Here is a 14,027-nt window from a genome sequence, read left to right on the forward strand (position 1 = left end):
AGAGGAGTACAGGTAGGTAATGACGAGGATGATGAGGATGAGGATGGCGATGGCTGTGATGTGCCAGGGAAACAACAGCAGAGTCCCGTCTTTAAAATGGCAGACCACATTTAATCTATTAAAAACTAAGCTAGGCTTTAAACTGTGTGTGTGCGGTACCTGTTCATTTTCAGTTCCGTCAGTCCATTTATCAACCTTGATGTTGCATCCAGTATACTGTTTAATTTTGTTTTTTGTTACTCTTACTGACGTCTTTGTATGCACCTTTCTTATTAATAACAATAACAATAATAATACATAATTATTATTAAACATATCACCCATGTGAGACTGCAGGACCGTGTGGAAGGGGAATGAAATGAATGGCGAGAGGGAGGGAGGGATGGGAAGAAAGAGAGAGGAAGGAGAGAGAGAGCCACATGCTGGTATCGACACGCTGCACTCCGTAGCTAAAGTGAGTGACAATTCCGGGGACGTGTTCTGACAACACGATGGCAGCTAAAAACACAGGAGGACGGCCGGAGGACCGAGAGACGGGGGAACAGCACAGTCTTCGGGCTCTGAAGTCAAACCCCAGGAAAACGGGCGGTCGGTGAAGACGGACCCTCGACAGCGGAGTCCAGGGTGCCCATCCGCCTGGTTACCCCGGGGAGTTGGGCGTGGCCCGAGGGGGGGGGGGGGGGGGGGGGACGTCCGCCAAAAACAAAACACGGAAATAAAATGTGCCTTGGGGCTCAAGGGCCAAACAAGCCATCTGAAAACGATTCTGGGAAAACACACCCAAATGTTATCGTCGCTCCCTCCCTTATTTCTCTCTGTTTATCCGTCTGCCCATCTGTCTACACGCACACATAATATATCTCCATCTCTTTTTCTCTCCGTTTATGTATTCCTGCTTCTATCCTGTTTCAGTCCCTCTGTGTGTGTGAGCGTGTCTGCCTCTCTGCCTGTCTGCTTCTCCCTGCTTTGCTTCCTATTTATGTCTGCCTCTACCTCACGTCTGGTGCCAGCAGTCTCTCTTTCGCTCGAAAACAACAAAAAAAACAAAAAACGCCGCTTTCATAAAGAGGATGTTTCTGCAAGGACACGATCTCGGGTTCTCGGTGGACACCCGAGTGACAGTACAGAGGAGGAGAGTCGGAGGTTCTGCTCTCTTTTCTTTTCTCTTTTTCTTCTCTTAGCCGCACTGCCAGGGAAACATTAGAGAGCGGTGTTGCCCACGAGCCGACCGCCGACCGTAAAGACAGCCTAATTATGCCGCCGCTCGCTCGCTCTCCGGTCCCTAAAGTTCCCTGGCGAGCGATTCCTCCCTGGCAACATTCTATAACAATATACACGTCCGGCAAACTGCGCTATTCTACAATTAACGAATACGCGGCGGCCCTTGCATCTGATCTGGAGATTATCGGGGAAAACCGTTGGAAACGGGGGGAGAGAGACGAGGTTTTCCGGTGGGTTTACCGGCGTCCCAGCTTGCCGAGCGAGCGAGCGGGCGCATGCGCTCATTAGGCCGGCTGTTACGCAACGGTGCAGGATTAAACCGCTCGGCCAGGCTTAAAGAGGAGACCGGTCTAAAACAAATCAGGGTGACCTCACGCGGCGGGCCTGAGCTATCGGTGACAGGGTCATAGGAAAAAAAAAAAAACCCTGTGACATTGAGCTGATCAGCTGACAGGGGAGTGACCCCCCCCCTCAGGCTAAAAGGCCAGGGTGCACATGAACCCCCCCCCACCCCACCCCACCCCATTCCCCTATGCACCAAAAGCATCTTCTGGTTCGAAGCCCGGAAATACCTGAGATTTGCGACCGTTATAATACGCAGATCATTTGAAGCACTCCCAAATGGCAATGGCAATGATTTCAATGAACATCCCAATGTCCATCATCCAGTTCACGTCAGGCCTCCATTAAACGCAGGTGTTGGTATTCAGTACACAAGCAGTTTGGGAAATTAGGACTTTTTTTTAAAACTGTTTGTGTGGACTGTTTCACGCTTTCTTTGCCTGAAGGTAGCATTGTGTCACGAGGACCCTCACAAAAGTGTGGGAGAAGGGTTTGGCAAGAGGTCCTCGGGCACAGGTGAAGGTCCTCCAGCCCAGGTGAAGGTCTTGTCTGGAAGTGGAATGGCGTGTTCACATGACCTCGCCCAACCGGAGACGTGCCGACTGGTATGTGGTATGTTCCGCATGTCCAGAGTTAAATTAGCCCGGCGCTGCTAGCGACCTTGGCCTGGAACCTGTAGTGCTAAACGCAGAGGTAAAAAAGGAACCCGCACCATTTAATATGTCCTTTTATCTTGGAGCCCAAATAATAAGCTACTGTGAAATCAATATTGCAAGCAATTACAGCTTCACTGCCCCACGGTGCACTGGGATCCAATTTGTCTCAGCAGAACTGCTCAGAAAAATATCGGAAAACAATGGAGGACAGTTTATAATTGGGACGGTGGTGGATATGGAGGGGGCTGGTGGCATCACCGAGACAAGGAAAGCTATCCATGGACATGAGCCAGAAGTAGGACATGGGAGACAGCGTTTGGGGTAAGTACAAATAACTGTGCTTATTCTGATAAGCATGAGCAGCTAAGGAAGCAATATACTCCTAGATAAACTACCAGTCAGCCCCACCCCCCATCTTCCACACGCACACACACACACGTACCCGATTGCATTGGATATCATACAATATCCATGTGGGCACTGCTTGCAAATCCCTGCATTTTGTTTTGAAAGACTTCCAGATCTTTAAAGGAGGCGGTTTCTGTGCACTATGAAGGACACATTGGTTTCAGATGCTTCTTATGGTAGAGGTCATTCAGGGGTCAGAGGTCAAAAGCAAGAAAACACACTTCAAGTAACTCCAGAGTACACCTGGTACACCTGGCTTGTCATCAGAATCTAAAATATCCTTCATTGCCCATAAAAACAGTCTGGGTCATTAACATATAATAAAACAGAAATAATATGGAAAAACCCCAGAAAGTGTACTCTCTCTTTAATAATTAGGCCTCTACTGTAATGTAACACCAAAAATACTCTTCATAATTCCGCATCCTGAAGACTGGATTTATGGTCACGGAGCTGTAAATTCACATCTCCTTTCATTTTTTTATTTTTTGAATTTGAATTATGGGAAAATTCAAATGACTGCCAGATAATGAGAAAGAGAGCAGAGCTGGGATGGCTGAAAAAAAAATCTACAGCGATGTCCAGAATGTGCAAAGCCAGTGAACAAAAAGCAGTTGTGTGGAATAAATGTGAAATTAATACACAGTAGAGCGGGAAAACCGAGCCGGGCAGTGGAACACGCAGAGAATATAAAAAGGATCGGGGCCTGGGCGACGGCTCGCGGCTCCCCCTGCATTTGCATTGCTCGCGTATCTTCAGAACGACGGGCCCTCGCCATTTATGATGTGACTGACATTAGCCGATGGCTTCTCCATTCTGCCCGCGCGGGTTATACGCTTCTATGAATAGCGAGATAAGCCGATAATGGACCCGGTGCTTACTGTAATATTATTATTAATAGTCAGCAACTTGCATCTCCATACGTCACGGGAACTTTAATCACCTCTGGGGTAGAGACGTTTCGGCCCAGGAATGCAAGCCTCTTATTGGCTGCCTAAAACTGAACATCCGCCATTTAATGGGAGTGTGGGGGTGCTGGCTAGAAAGCAAGCGGCAACTCCGTGTTCCTGGTTAGAACGACAATCTCTGCTACCATATTATTACATACTTACAGAACACCACAGCATGGCCACTTAATGGCATTCCATTACAAACTCTAAGGGGTTATTCACTGTGAATAGGGGCTTGTAAATCTTTTTACACATCCGATGTAAACGACAAGCGAACAACTGTAAATTTTGCTTAAAAAATGCAGAGCGGCCTCAGAAAGAGCCAGGGGTAAAGGAAAGGGGGGATTTTGTTTTAGTTTCTTTTAGTTATCGCTACACCGATTCTACAAGAGCCATTTCATTACACGCAAACCTCGCGACGCGGTTGGAAACGCAATTTTGCCCCCTGTTCTTATTCCAGGAAAGCGGCGCGTCTGCCAGGAGCCCGAGCACCTTGTCTGTCGGCACCCTGCTGGGCTTTAAAAAAATAAAATAAAAAATCAGTTGTTATTTCAGGTTTGAAGGCATTATCTTTTGTCATTCCAATATAGTTTCTGAAATTTTAAATGTCACTTGAGGGAGAATGAGGCAAAGGGGGAGCTGGGAGAGAGAAGAAAGGAAAGACGGAATGAGGGAGACAGAGAGAGGGAGGTGGAGAAACGAGGGGAAGCAGGGGAAGAGAGGGAGAGAGAGAGAGGCAGAGGACACGCGCGCGGACGGGTACTTGTGTGGACTGGGAAGCCAGCGCGGGGGATAATCTGCGCCTCTTTCCTCTAATGAGTGCAGCGCTTCGGCCCAGATCAGTCCGATTACAGGCTGCTTTTAATCCTGTGGAGCAGCCACGGAGCAGAGCGGGGGGGGGGGGGGGCCAGTGCTGCTCGACCCCCCCCCCCCCCCCCGCCAACCCCCCCTCCAACCAGCCACCATATCCAAGCCCACCGTGCACTTACAGTTATTATTCAAAGGAAAAGCTGCTCATTTGCTTATTGTCCCCATCTCTCTCTGTCTCTCCCTCTCTCTGTCTCTTGCTCACTCTCTCTCGCTCTCTCTCTGTACCTCTTCCTCTCTCTCTCTCTCTCGCTGTCTCTTGCCGTCTCTTGCTCACTCTCTCTCGCTCTCTCTCTGTACCTCATCCTTTCTCTCAGTCTCTCTCTCTCTCTGTGCCTCTTCCTCTCTCTCTGTCTCTCTCTCCCTGTGCCTCTCTCTCTCTCTGTCTCTCTCTCCCTGTGCCTCTCTCTCTCTGTTTCATTACCGCTGTGGGGTTTACCCGTGACAGAAGGCGATGCCCTTCACCGTGGCAACGTGTCTGGGTGCAGTGCGCTTAAAGGTCACGGCTGATCGGAGGGTAAATGGCTGCCGTCTGAGCGGAGCGGAGGTGCTACTCCTCTTAATCACACACAGGTGAGCCGGGGTAAACTGCAGCTCCCAGAATGCCCGGCTTTAGCCCAGGTGAGCAGAGATGCAAACAGGTGAGCCGGGGTAAACTGCAGCTCCCAGAATGCCCGGCTTTAGCCCAGGCAAGCAGAGATGCACACAGGTGAGCCCGGGTAAACTGCAGCTCCCAGAATGCCCGGCTTTAGCCCATGTGAGCAGAGACGCACACAGGTGAGCCGGGGTAAACTGCAGCTCCCAGAATGCCCGGCTTTAGCCCAGGCAAGCAGAGATGCACACAGGTGAGCCCGGGTAAACTGCAGCTCCCAGAATTCCCGGCTTTAGCCCAGGCGAGCAGAGACGCACACAGGTGGGCCGGGGTAAACTGCAGCTCCCAGAATGCCCGGCTTTAACCCATGTGAGCAGAGACGCACACAGGTGAGCCGGGGTAAACTGCAGCTCCCAGAATGCCCGGCTTTAGCCCAGGCGAGCAGAGACGCACACAGGTGAGCCCGGGTAAACTGCAGCTCCCAGAATGCCCGGCTTTAGCCCAGGCGAGCAGAGACGCACACAGGTGAGCCCGGGTAAACTGCAGCTCCCAGAATGCCCGGCTTTAGCCCAGGTGAGCAGAGACGCACACAGGTGAGCCCGACAACGCCTCAGAGCCTGCTTAGCCCCAGGCGAGCAGAGATGCACCAGCGTGAGCCCGGGGTTAAACTGCCAAACTTCCAGATGCCCGGCCTTAGCCCTGCTGAGCAGAGACACACCAAAGGTGAGCCTTGGTAAAGCAGCTCCCAAATACCCGCCTTACCCCAGGTGGCAAGGACACGTGAGCCTGGTAATCTGCAGCTCTCTCCAGAAGCTTCAGCTTTAGCCCAGCGAGCAGAGACAGACACAAGGTTGGCCGGGTAAACTGCAGCTCCCAGAATACCCGGCCTTAGTCCAGGTGAGCAGAGACGCACACAGGTGAGCCCGGGTAAACTGCAGCTCCCAGAATGCCCGGCCTTAGCCCAGGTGAGCAGGGCATTCTGGGACCCAGGCAGCCCGCATAACCTCAGAGCCATTGCGCCACCAAAAAGGTACGAGACGCCCCAGAGCATTTTTACCCAGCGTATCGGAGGGTCCTGTTCCAAACAATCTGCACAAAAATGCATATATCAACAGTCCAGATAGAAATCTGTATGAGCGCTTTCTGCTTGGAAAACAATACCACACCAAAGCAGCACCCAGGAAGGCACTTGGCAACAAGCTAGAATATGCCACCAAACTCCTCTTTTCATTCAAAGATGGAGGACACTATCATGTAGATTCAGCAGGTCTGCTCTGTTTCCAGCCAGTTTACAGGTTACTCCTGCTGACAGGTAATTCTTTATGCGCCCAACGTGCTTCGAATACCGAATCAATATCGCTACAAAACTACAGCCGAAATCCCAGAGCACATCACACAATTTCTAAAAACTGAACCCGACGAACGATTGTTAGCACAGCATTTACCAGCCTGCACAACATGGCTGCGATCTGTTTCTTGCCCGAGCAGAGAGTTCTGACACACACACACACAATTCTTGAAATCGGGACAGGACAGTACGTACCGCCCTTCATAATCCACATGAGATTACTTCCCGAGATGATCTGAATTTTGTCCCTTTGGGGCACCCATTACAAACCATCAGGCAGCAGCAATTATTTGTACGGTGCGTGAAAAGGATGGAACAAGAACCTATGGCTGACGTTCGCGGCCGAGCCACGCCACAGACTCTCGATCGGGGAACCTGTGCAAATAGCACTCGGTTTTAATTGGGTCGCAATCCCTGACCCCAACGCTAACTTCGACCGTAAACAGAGAGCTTTTGGGACCTTCACGTAACCTTGCTTTTGTTTGAACACAACGATAACATTTGAGCAAACCGGCACAAACACCAGCTTGCGCTGCAAGGTTACATGTGGCGTGAGTTCAGGCTCCAGACAGGCAGCAGATAGTGCCTGAGTGGAAACGAACAAAAAAAAAAAAGAATTTCAAAAAAAAAAAACAACCAAGAATGAGGATGTGAACAAGTTTCCAAACAGACGTGATATGCTGAGTCTCAACAGGGGGAAAAAATCTGACTGCAGCACGGACAGAGGATCTCATTAACAACCCGATCACACGGCACATATTGCCAGAGGTCTTTATTAGCGGAAGAACAGAGCGCAGAGTACCAATCATTGCATTTTCCCCCCTCCCCTGCTTTTCTGAGAACGACAACAAAGCCCTAGAGGTCAGGAGAGGTCAGGGGAAACACCTGCAGCCAACCCATTCAACGTATTCAATGCAAGTCTGTTTCGACTAAAGCTGACATTTCCCACAAAATCAATGCTATGTTTTAGAATTATTTGAATTAGCTTACATAACATCACATGATTTCCCATTCAATGCATTAGGAGAGGCTGGTTGCCCTGCCTAACAGAGTTGCTGCCCTGTCTAAAAATATAAAGAACATAATATGCCAATGTCTTTATCTGAAAGCGAATTTACTAAGTTTAAAAAACAAATAGAACATTTTGTGCTCCATTTCATGATCCGTCTTCAGAAACTATCAACGATTCAAAAGGCTACATAAGTGGGGTGTGTGGACTCCCCTCAGTTAGCGACCAACTCCAAGTATGAAATTTCTGTGTTTCGACTGGTGGTCATCTCACTACAATTGGCTGCTCGACAAATTGATTTGTCTACGAGATTTACCTCAAGAAAGCGAAATAAGTAGCTTAGCAAAATTATAACGTCACCTTCAGCTGATAAGAGCAATTTTCAAACAAGAAAGGGTCAGGTCAAGGCCTCGTCTTGTTGACGAGATCAAGGGGGAACGGGGACAGGGGGAGCAGTTCAGCTGTAAGTGAAAGCACTAACAGTGCAGAAGCCATCACAAACCATGCGGGTGCAGCCCAGCTGTCAACACACCGTCAGCCTTGTGTGGAACCCGGCCTGGCTTTGAGAACCCTCACCTCAAACCATGCGGGTGCGGTCAAGCTGTCAACACACCGGCAGCCTGTGTGGAACCCAGCCTGGCTTTGAGAACCCTCACCACAAACCACGGCTTTATAAAAGCAAGCCAAGGAGGGCAACCAATTCGCGACAAAAAATTTGCAGGTCTTCGTTGGATTAGTTATCGCAACTCCTGAATATGCCAGTAGCAGAACAGCGGTTAAACAACGCTAATTTACGCCGGCTTGTTTTGACGCGACGTTAAACATTAAACTGATACGTCGTCCTCTCTTCTCGCGTCCTTATTCATTATTTTCCAGCCTCTTATTCGCTTTAATGTCTTTGATATTTTGAAGCACAGGTAGCGATGAAGCCAAATGCCATTTATAATGCCATTTACAAATTTACATAATACAGTTCCGTACCACTGGTGTAGGCAACACAAACAGTCAGTGAAGAGCGGCACGGCGCGAAAGGAGTTTTACCGAGGTGCCCACAAAATAAATTTTAAATATATATACACAGTATAAAATAGGGGAAATGGGTGTCCTCGCCAGCCCTCCAACAAAGCAATCCTGGGGGAGACACTGCATCATATGCCATCCAGACTTTTTCATACGGGTGAAGGACGCCGAACAGCGTCCTGTCAAACGAACGTTGCTTTTTGCACGGGCGACTCCCCACGATACGAAGCACAAAGTAAAATCATCCTTCCAGATCACGTTAGTGTGTTCCTTGTTCCGTCAAAATTCCATTGTCTTAGAAACAAAGCAAAAAATCTGGATACCTAAAATGTAATTAAGATGATGTTTTAGTCATGAGAAGATGTGCACCAATAAGTTCAACAGAGGATGACTTGCAGAAAAAGACGGTCTTTCTTTTACAGCAGCACAACAAGGTGGAAATCTTGTTCATTTCCCCCTGCAGCAAGAGATGTATTGGATTGATAAGCAAAGCATTCAGCAATGCCCCCTCCAAGGTAAGAAAATAATTTAGCTTTGATTTGTTGCTATTTTACGATACTTATAGTTACTAGGGGTTTAACGATACATCAGTCCGGACCAATTTAACGGTTCGAAGGGCAACAATCCGATCCAACCCAACGTGCATAGCATAATAGTTCATTAAATGTCCATAATCTTACAGTGGTTTGCTCTCTAGCAACACTGCCAACATCACTGTTTACATTTCCCACTCAACCTTATCATCACTCGCACTAGTGTCGTATACTGCATCATTTTGGATCGAATCACAGAAAAATTTCTGATGTTGCCAAGTATCAAGCCATTGCCTCAAGAATCGAAATAGTACCCTATCATGGTGACGCCTGAGGCTTACACCCCTAATAGTTACCCATTATATTATCTACTACTGAACAGAATTGTCTCATGGAATTTAAATTCACTACATTCACAACATTTTAGTTTGACTACTGACAACTAACTGTATTGTTGACATGTTAATTAAATATGTACATCAGATTAAGCAGAGATGGTTTGTTGCTGATTATCCTGGTTTAATCCAACATAAACACAATTGTGTAGATTTTAATGTTCAAATCCAATTTGGAAATTATTGTTTACTCAAGATCGGCCGCCGAAAAATAATTAACCGATATTCCTTGTTGTCACAGAGAGGCAAGAGATTGATTAATGGTGGACAATTAGACTGATTGCACACCTGAGAACCAAGATGGAAGCCTTGCTCCGACGAAGGGAACTGACGAGCCAAAAAACACGTCAGCACGGCTGTTCGGAAATAACAATTCCCCAAACGATTAATGATACGGGACAAGGTCGGCGGCCTGTCAGCATGCGTTTTTTTCTGAAAAAGAGACAAAATATAAGCTGCAACCCACTTCTTCTAGTTATGTTTTTTCATGGCTTAAGAGAGGCCACACCAACGCTGTAAAAAGGTAACCATAGATACAGATCGCCATAGATTCAATATTAATGGTTAAGGCCGCTCGCATGGCAAACGGTCTAGATCACTGAGCGAGGCTCACGGGCTTGAACCCCTTTGGTATGAGCCTTGACGCTCAGGCTGCCAAAGGCTTGACCACACTCTATCATCTGTGTGTTCATAGAGAGCGGCCAGCCCACTCATCCAGTTCTGCTCCAGACCCTTCCCATTGTCAAACCCGGCCAATGTTCTCACAGATGGTCCCTTGTACTGTTTAGAGCTATCGGACTCCGTGGTGATTCAGAGGAACAGACGGCTGGCCTGGCTTTGTAGATACAATGGGTCGGGGGGGGGGGCTTTTTCGGGCAGGACGTATTCTGACGTGCCGAAATCGACAGCGATCTGACCAAGGGACGTGTTAAATCGCACAAGTGTAAATTATGAAAAGAGCAGTTTTATGTCTTTGTGGTTCTGTTGTAAAATTAGAACTGCCACCTGGTTTGTGTCCTTAGAAACAACAGAAATCAATTGCAAGTGTGATCGATGGTAAGAAAATTCAATTCAAGACACGGTTCCTTTTTTTGTGCTGTCACTGCTACTCTCCCAGTTCCTAGATTTCAGCCAAGTGGTTTTGTTGCCAGTGCTGGGACCAAAATGGTTAGAGTTCATAAACACTGCAGAACAAGTGGTGCCACGAACCAAACAGGGGAACACCAGGTAATGTCCGTGAGGTTCAGACAGCAGTTGCATAATGGTCTTAAAGAGGGAGTACCACACTGTTTACACGGTTACCTTAAGTGACCGTGTCACAATCGGACGCCAGAGAGGAATTAAGTTTGCAGGTGAGCCGTACACAAGAATTTAAGACTTTCTCAGAACACAACCTCTTGGGTAATGGCCTCGTATTCTCGCCACAACTTCCCTGCACCAAAACGGGTGAGTGGTGTGAACAGGCAAGATCCCCGCCGTTTCTGTCCTATCCCTGCCCGACGATTCCCAAACAACTTGTGTCCTTGAGAACCCTTCGATCGACGAGAGCGTGAATTAAAACGCAGAATTTGTTCAAGCAAAGGAAAATCAACTGCTATCAGGGGGTATTTAAGGACCGTGCCCTTCTAAATTAGGCTATAAAGAGCCACAGCCACATCATTTTTTATTTCCCGTCAGGTTTTGTATTTTCTAAAAGGGAATTGCTGCACGCACGTTTGTCATGCATGGATGCATTCCGCAATAGCGAACTTCGAAAGGCTCAGGCAGTTCTATGTGCTTTGCCCTTCGATAAACGTACTGTTATCCATTTCCACAACACCTGGATATGTGATCTCAATTTAGCACAGAAAGGAGAATATTAGCATTTATCAAAACAAATAATTTATAAATGATACAAAGTGTTTACCGTGATACCTTTCCAATCACTACTTTTAAATAAGCCTACATTACTTTCAGAATGTTGTTATGCAACCTGCAATGACCAGACCCGTCTATTCCCGGAGGTTAACCCCATCTCCCATAATCCCTGGGCGTTAATCCAAGCCTGTCACTGGTTTGTGCTCGTGCCAATGTCACTCACTCCCTTTGGCCGAAAAGAAATAAAATGACAGTGAAAGGGAACTCACGGTCTCCGTTGATGCATTCTTAAGTCTGCTGCAGGGGACAACATCAGCCTGTGTGTTGTTACAAGGCTACTGCCCGAAGAGACATTATTTCTTATAATGACGATGCTTCACTTGGACTATAGCAACACGCTATTAACGGTCACACCCGCTTTTACCGGACAGATATAATGCTTCAAGGTTTATTGTCCGTGATAACGCCGCCAAACCAAACAGCGTTACAGCTGGTCTAAAATTGTTGTGCCTAAACCTACTCTTATGAACGCAGGCAACTGCTGGACAGTGTCCGCAAAAAATCCGGAATACGTAACAACGTGATAACCACTACAACTCCAATCGCTCCTTAAAGGTCGCAGACTTAATTAATTTCAGTCTCCAATCTCCCAGCGAGAAAGGCCATCCTGCACGCTATAATACAGTTTATCCGTGACGGGTAGACGGTTGGTTTACAGAGTAGACTACAAAATAAAGGGAAGAACATTCCAAATAAGATCTAAAATTCGAAAGGAATAGCCTATCATGTGAAGTCCTGTGAAAGTAAGCATTTACGACAGTTGTTTATTTTATTTTTAAATTGCGAATTAGGCCTAACCAATTCAAAGAGTCCAAACTGCCTTGCGTTAAAATTAATCAAAGTAACTGTTCCTCTCCGACCCGCTTTTCCGTGTCTGTCTTCTAATTTTTATGTAAAATAAATTTAAATTACGCATTTAAAATGTCCCCAGTTGCACACCTGAAAGTGTGATCGACGCAATGATCATTATACGTAGTCTACTTGTAAATGGTCAATAGGTTTTCAAGCTTTTTATCACTCGAATGTTTGTTCAGTGAAGCGTTTCCTTAGGCTATATTCCATATCATCACCGCCCCGGCTTTACAGAGTGCCACAGAGCACATCACTATTTTCGGCAACAAAGTTTCTGGGGCCTACTGTAGCGCATACGATGCATTTGGGGACACGTCTTAACTGATTATAAGGCAAAGTCGAATTATACAGTTACTCACGTTCCAAGGATCTCCTTGAATTCGAATATTTTCTTGATGTCGTCTACTTGCTTTTTCCACGATCCCGTCCCAGACTCGCCATTCTCCCTTGCCATGATGGAACCGGGGAAAACGCAAAAGCTGAATTACAAAACCCCCAGAGTAAATAACGCTTTCCCACGCTTCGAGTTGCACTTCCTGCTCACACAGACAGCCACGCGCAGTAAGCGAGGTCGGACAGTTTTCTCCTTATTGTTTTCCTTTTCGATTTGTCACCGCCGCCCTCGATTTCTCTTTTCTTTCTTTGTCAAACTGAAGTGTTCCGCATCGGCACACGCCGCTGAAGAAGGCTGGTTTTCTCCTGGCGGATGCACCTGCAGGTTACTGAGCTAATCTGTTTTGCGTAGCCTAGCTAAATTGTTGGGGGTATATGTTACCTTCGTTTGGCACTGTCCTCTGCGAAGACTTTTCACCCCTTAAAGAAGCGAAATTCTTTGTAGATATGTTCAATCAAAATGGTTATTACGGAGACGGATATGTTATTGAACCACGCTGACTGTGCCATTGGTTGTTATGGCAATGAGAGAACGAGTAGGATGCTGCTCACCGCTCGAGCTGTCAACGGTGTGTGTCTGTGTGTGTGTGTGTGTGTGCGTGCGTGCGTGCGTGTGTGTGATAATTCGCATTGCACCAAAACCACGCTCGCGTCCAAGCCAAGCGGGTGTTTTACTACACACGGTCAGTTTTTTTTAAACATGCTTCAAGAATAAATGTAATAGGGTATTGCGTAAATTAGCGTATTGCAGTAGGCTAATTTAAACGGACCTAAACGGCAGGGAGATGGTTTCAATACAACTGACGACTCGTCTGATTATTATTGGAGCAGTTTTTGTGCGAGTGAATGAGTTTCGTTAGCTTCTGTTCAATTTTGCCGTGAGGCTACAATGTTGAGGATTGTTATTTGGACAGAAACTTATATATTTTGCCTTCATCCATAGATGAAACAACTTTTAAATGTATTTTGTTAACTTTAATTTAAGACAATATTTCGATAACATTAGCAATGTGGAGGTAAATCCATACAGACTTACAATATAAAATCGGAATATTTTAAATGGAAATAGATTTCAGTTGATTTAAGATTTTATTGTCAACGGGCAGACCTTTAAACCCTTTTTAATACTACAACTATGCCTACTAGTGCTATTATTATTATTATTATTATTATTATTATTATATAAAGGTATCACATTGATAAGATTGTCTTCAGCCTTTCTGAATGAAAAATAATTTCGTAACATTGAATGTTTAAAAAACAAAAACAAATCGTTATCATTTTCTGTATTTTAAATCAAATAGACCTAAACAACACTGGATGTCAGAAGCCCAGTGGTTCACCACCACACTGATAGTCTCAGGTGATGAGGACATCTGAGCATTCTGGGAGGTCTGACCTCAGAAGCACAGTTGCTTATCCACTGTAGGGCAGTACCATCCATTGTTTTGCAAACTTGTGGTTACGTTGGACAAGGGCCACACATCCATGCATAAATTTAATTAGTCAGCCCCTTCCCCTTCC

At 46.6% G+C, this 14,027-nt stretch overlaps 1 protein-coding gene across 2 annotated transcripts in view; it reads right to left on the reverse strand.

Annotated features, from left to right (window-relative positions):
• camk1da (calcium/calmodulin-dependent protein kinase 1Da) overlaps positions 1-13,087 on the reverse strand; it is a 98,142-nt gene extending 85,055 nt beyond the window's left edge. The window contains exon 1 of one of the 2 annotated variants that reach the window (XM_064342559.1): positions 12,470-13,087. In XM_064342559.1, coding sequence (XP_064198629.1) covers positions 12,470-12,564 — 95 coding nt within the window. In that variant the 5' untranslated portion in view covers positions 12,565-13,087. The other variant, XM_064342560.1, reaches the window with a different exon arrangement.
• Between the last annotated feature and the right edge of the window lie 940 nt (positions 13,088-14,027).

This window comes from Anguilla rostrata, chromosome 7 (genome assembly GCF_018555375.3).
Source record: "Anguilla rostrata isolate EN2019 chromosome 7, ASM1855537v3, whole genome shotgun sequence".
Lineage (NCBI taxonomy): Eukaryota > Metazoa > Chordata > Actinopteri > Anguilliformes > Anguillidae > Anguilla > Anguilla rostrata.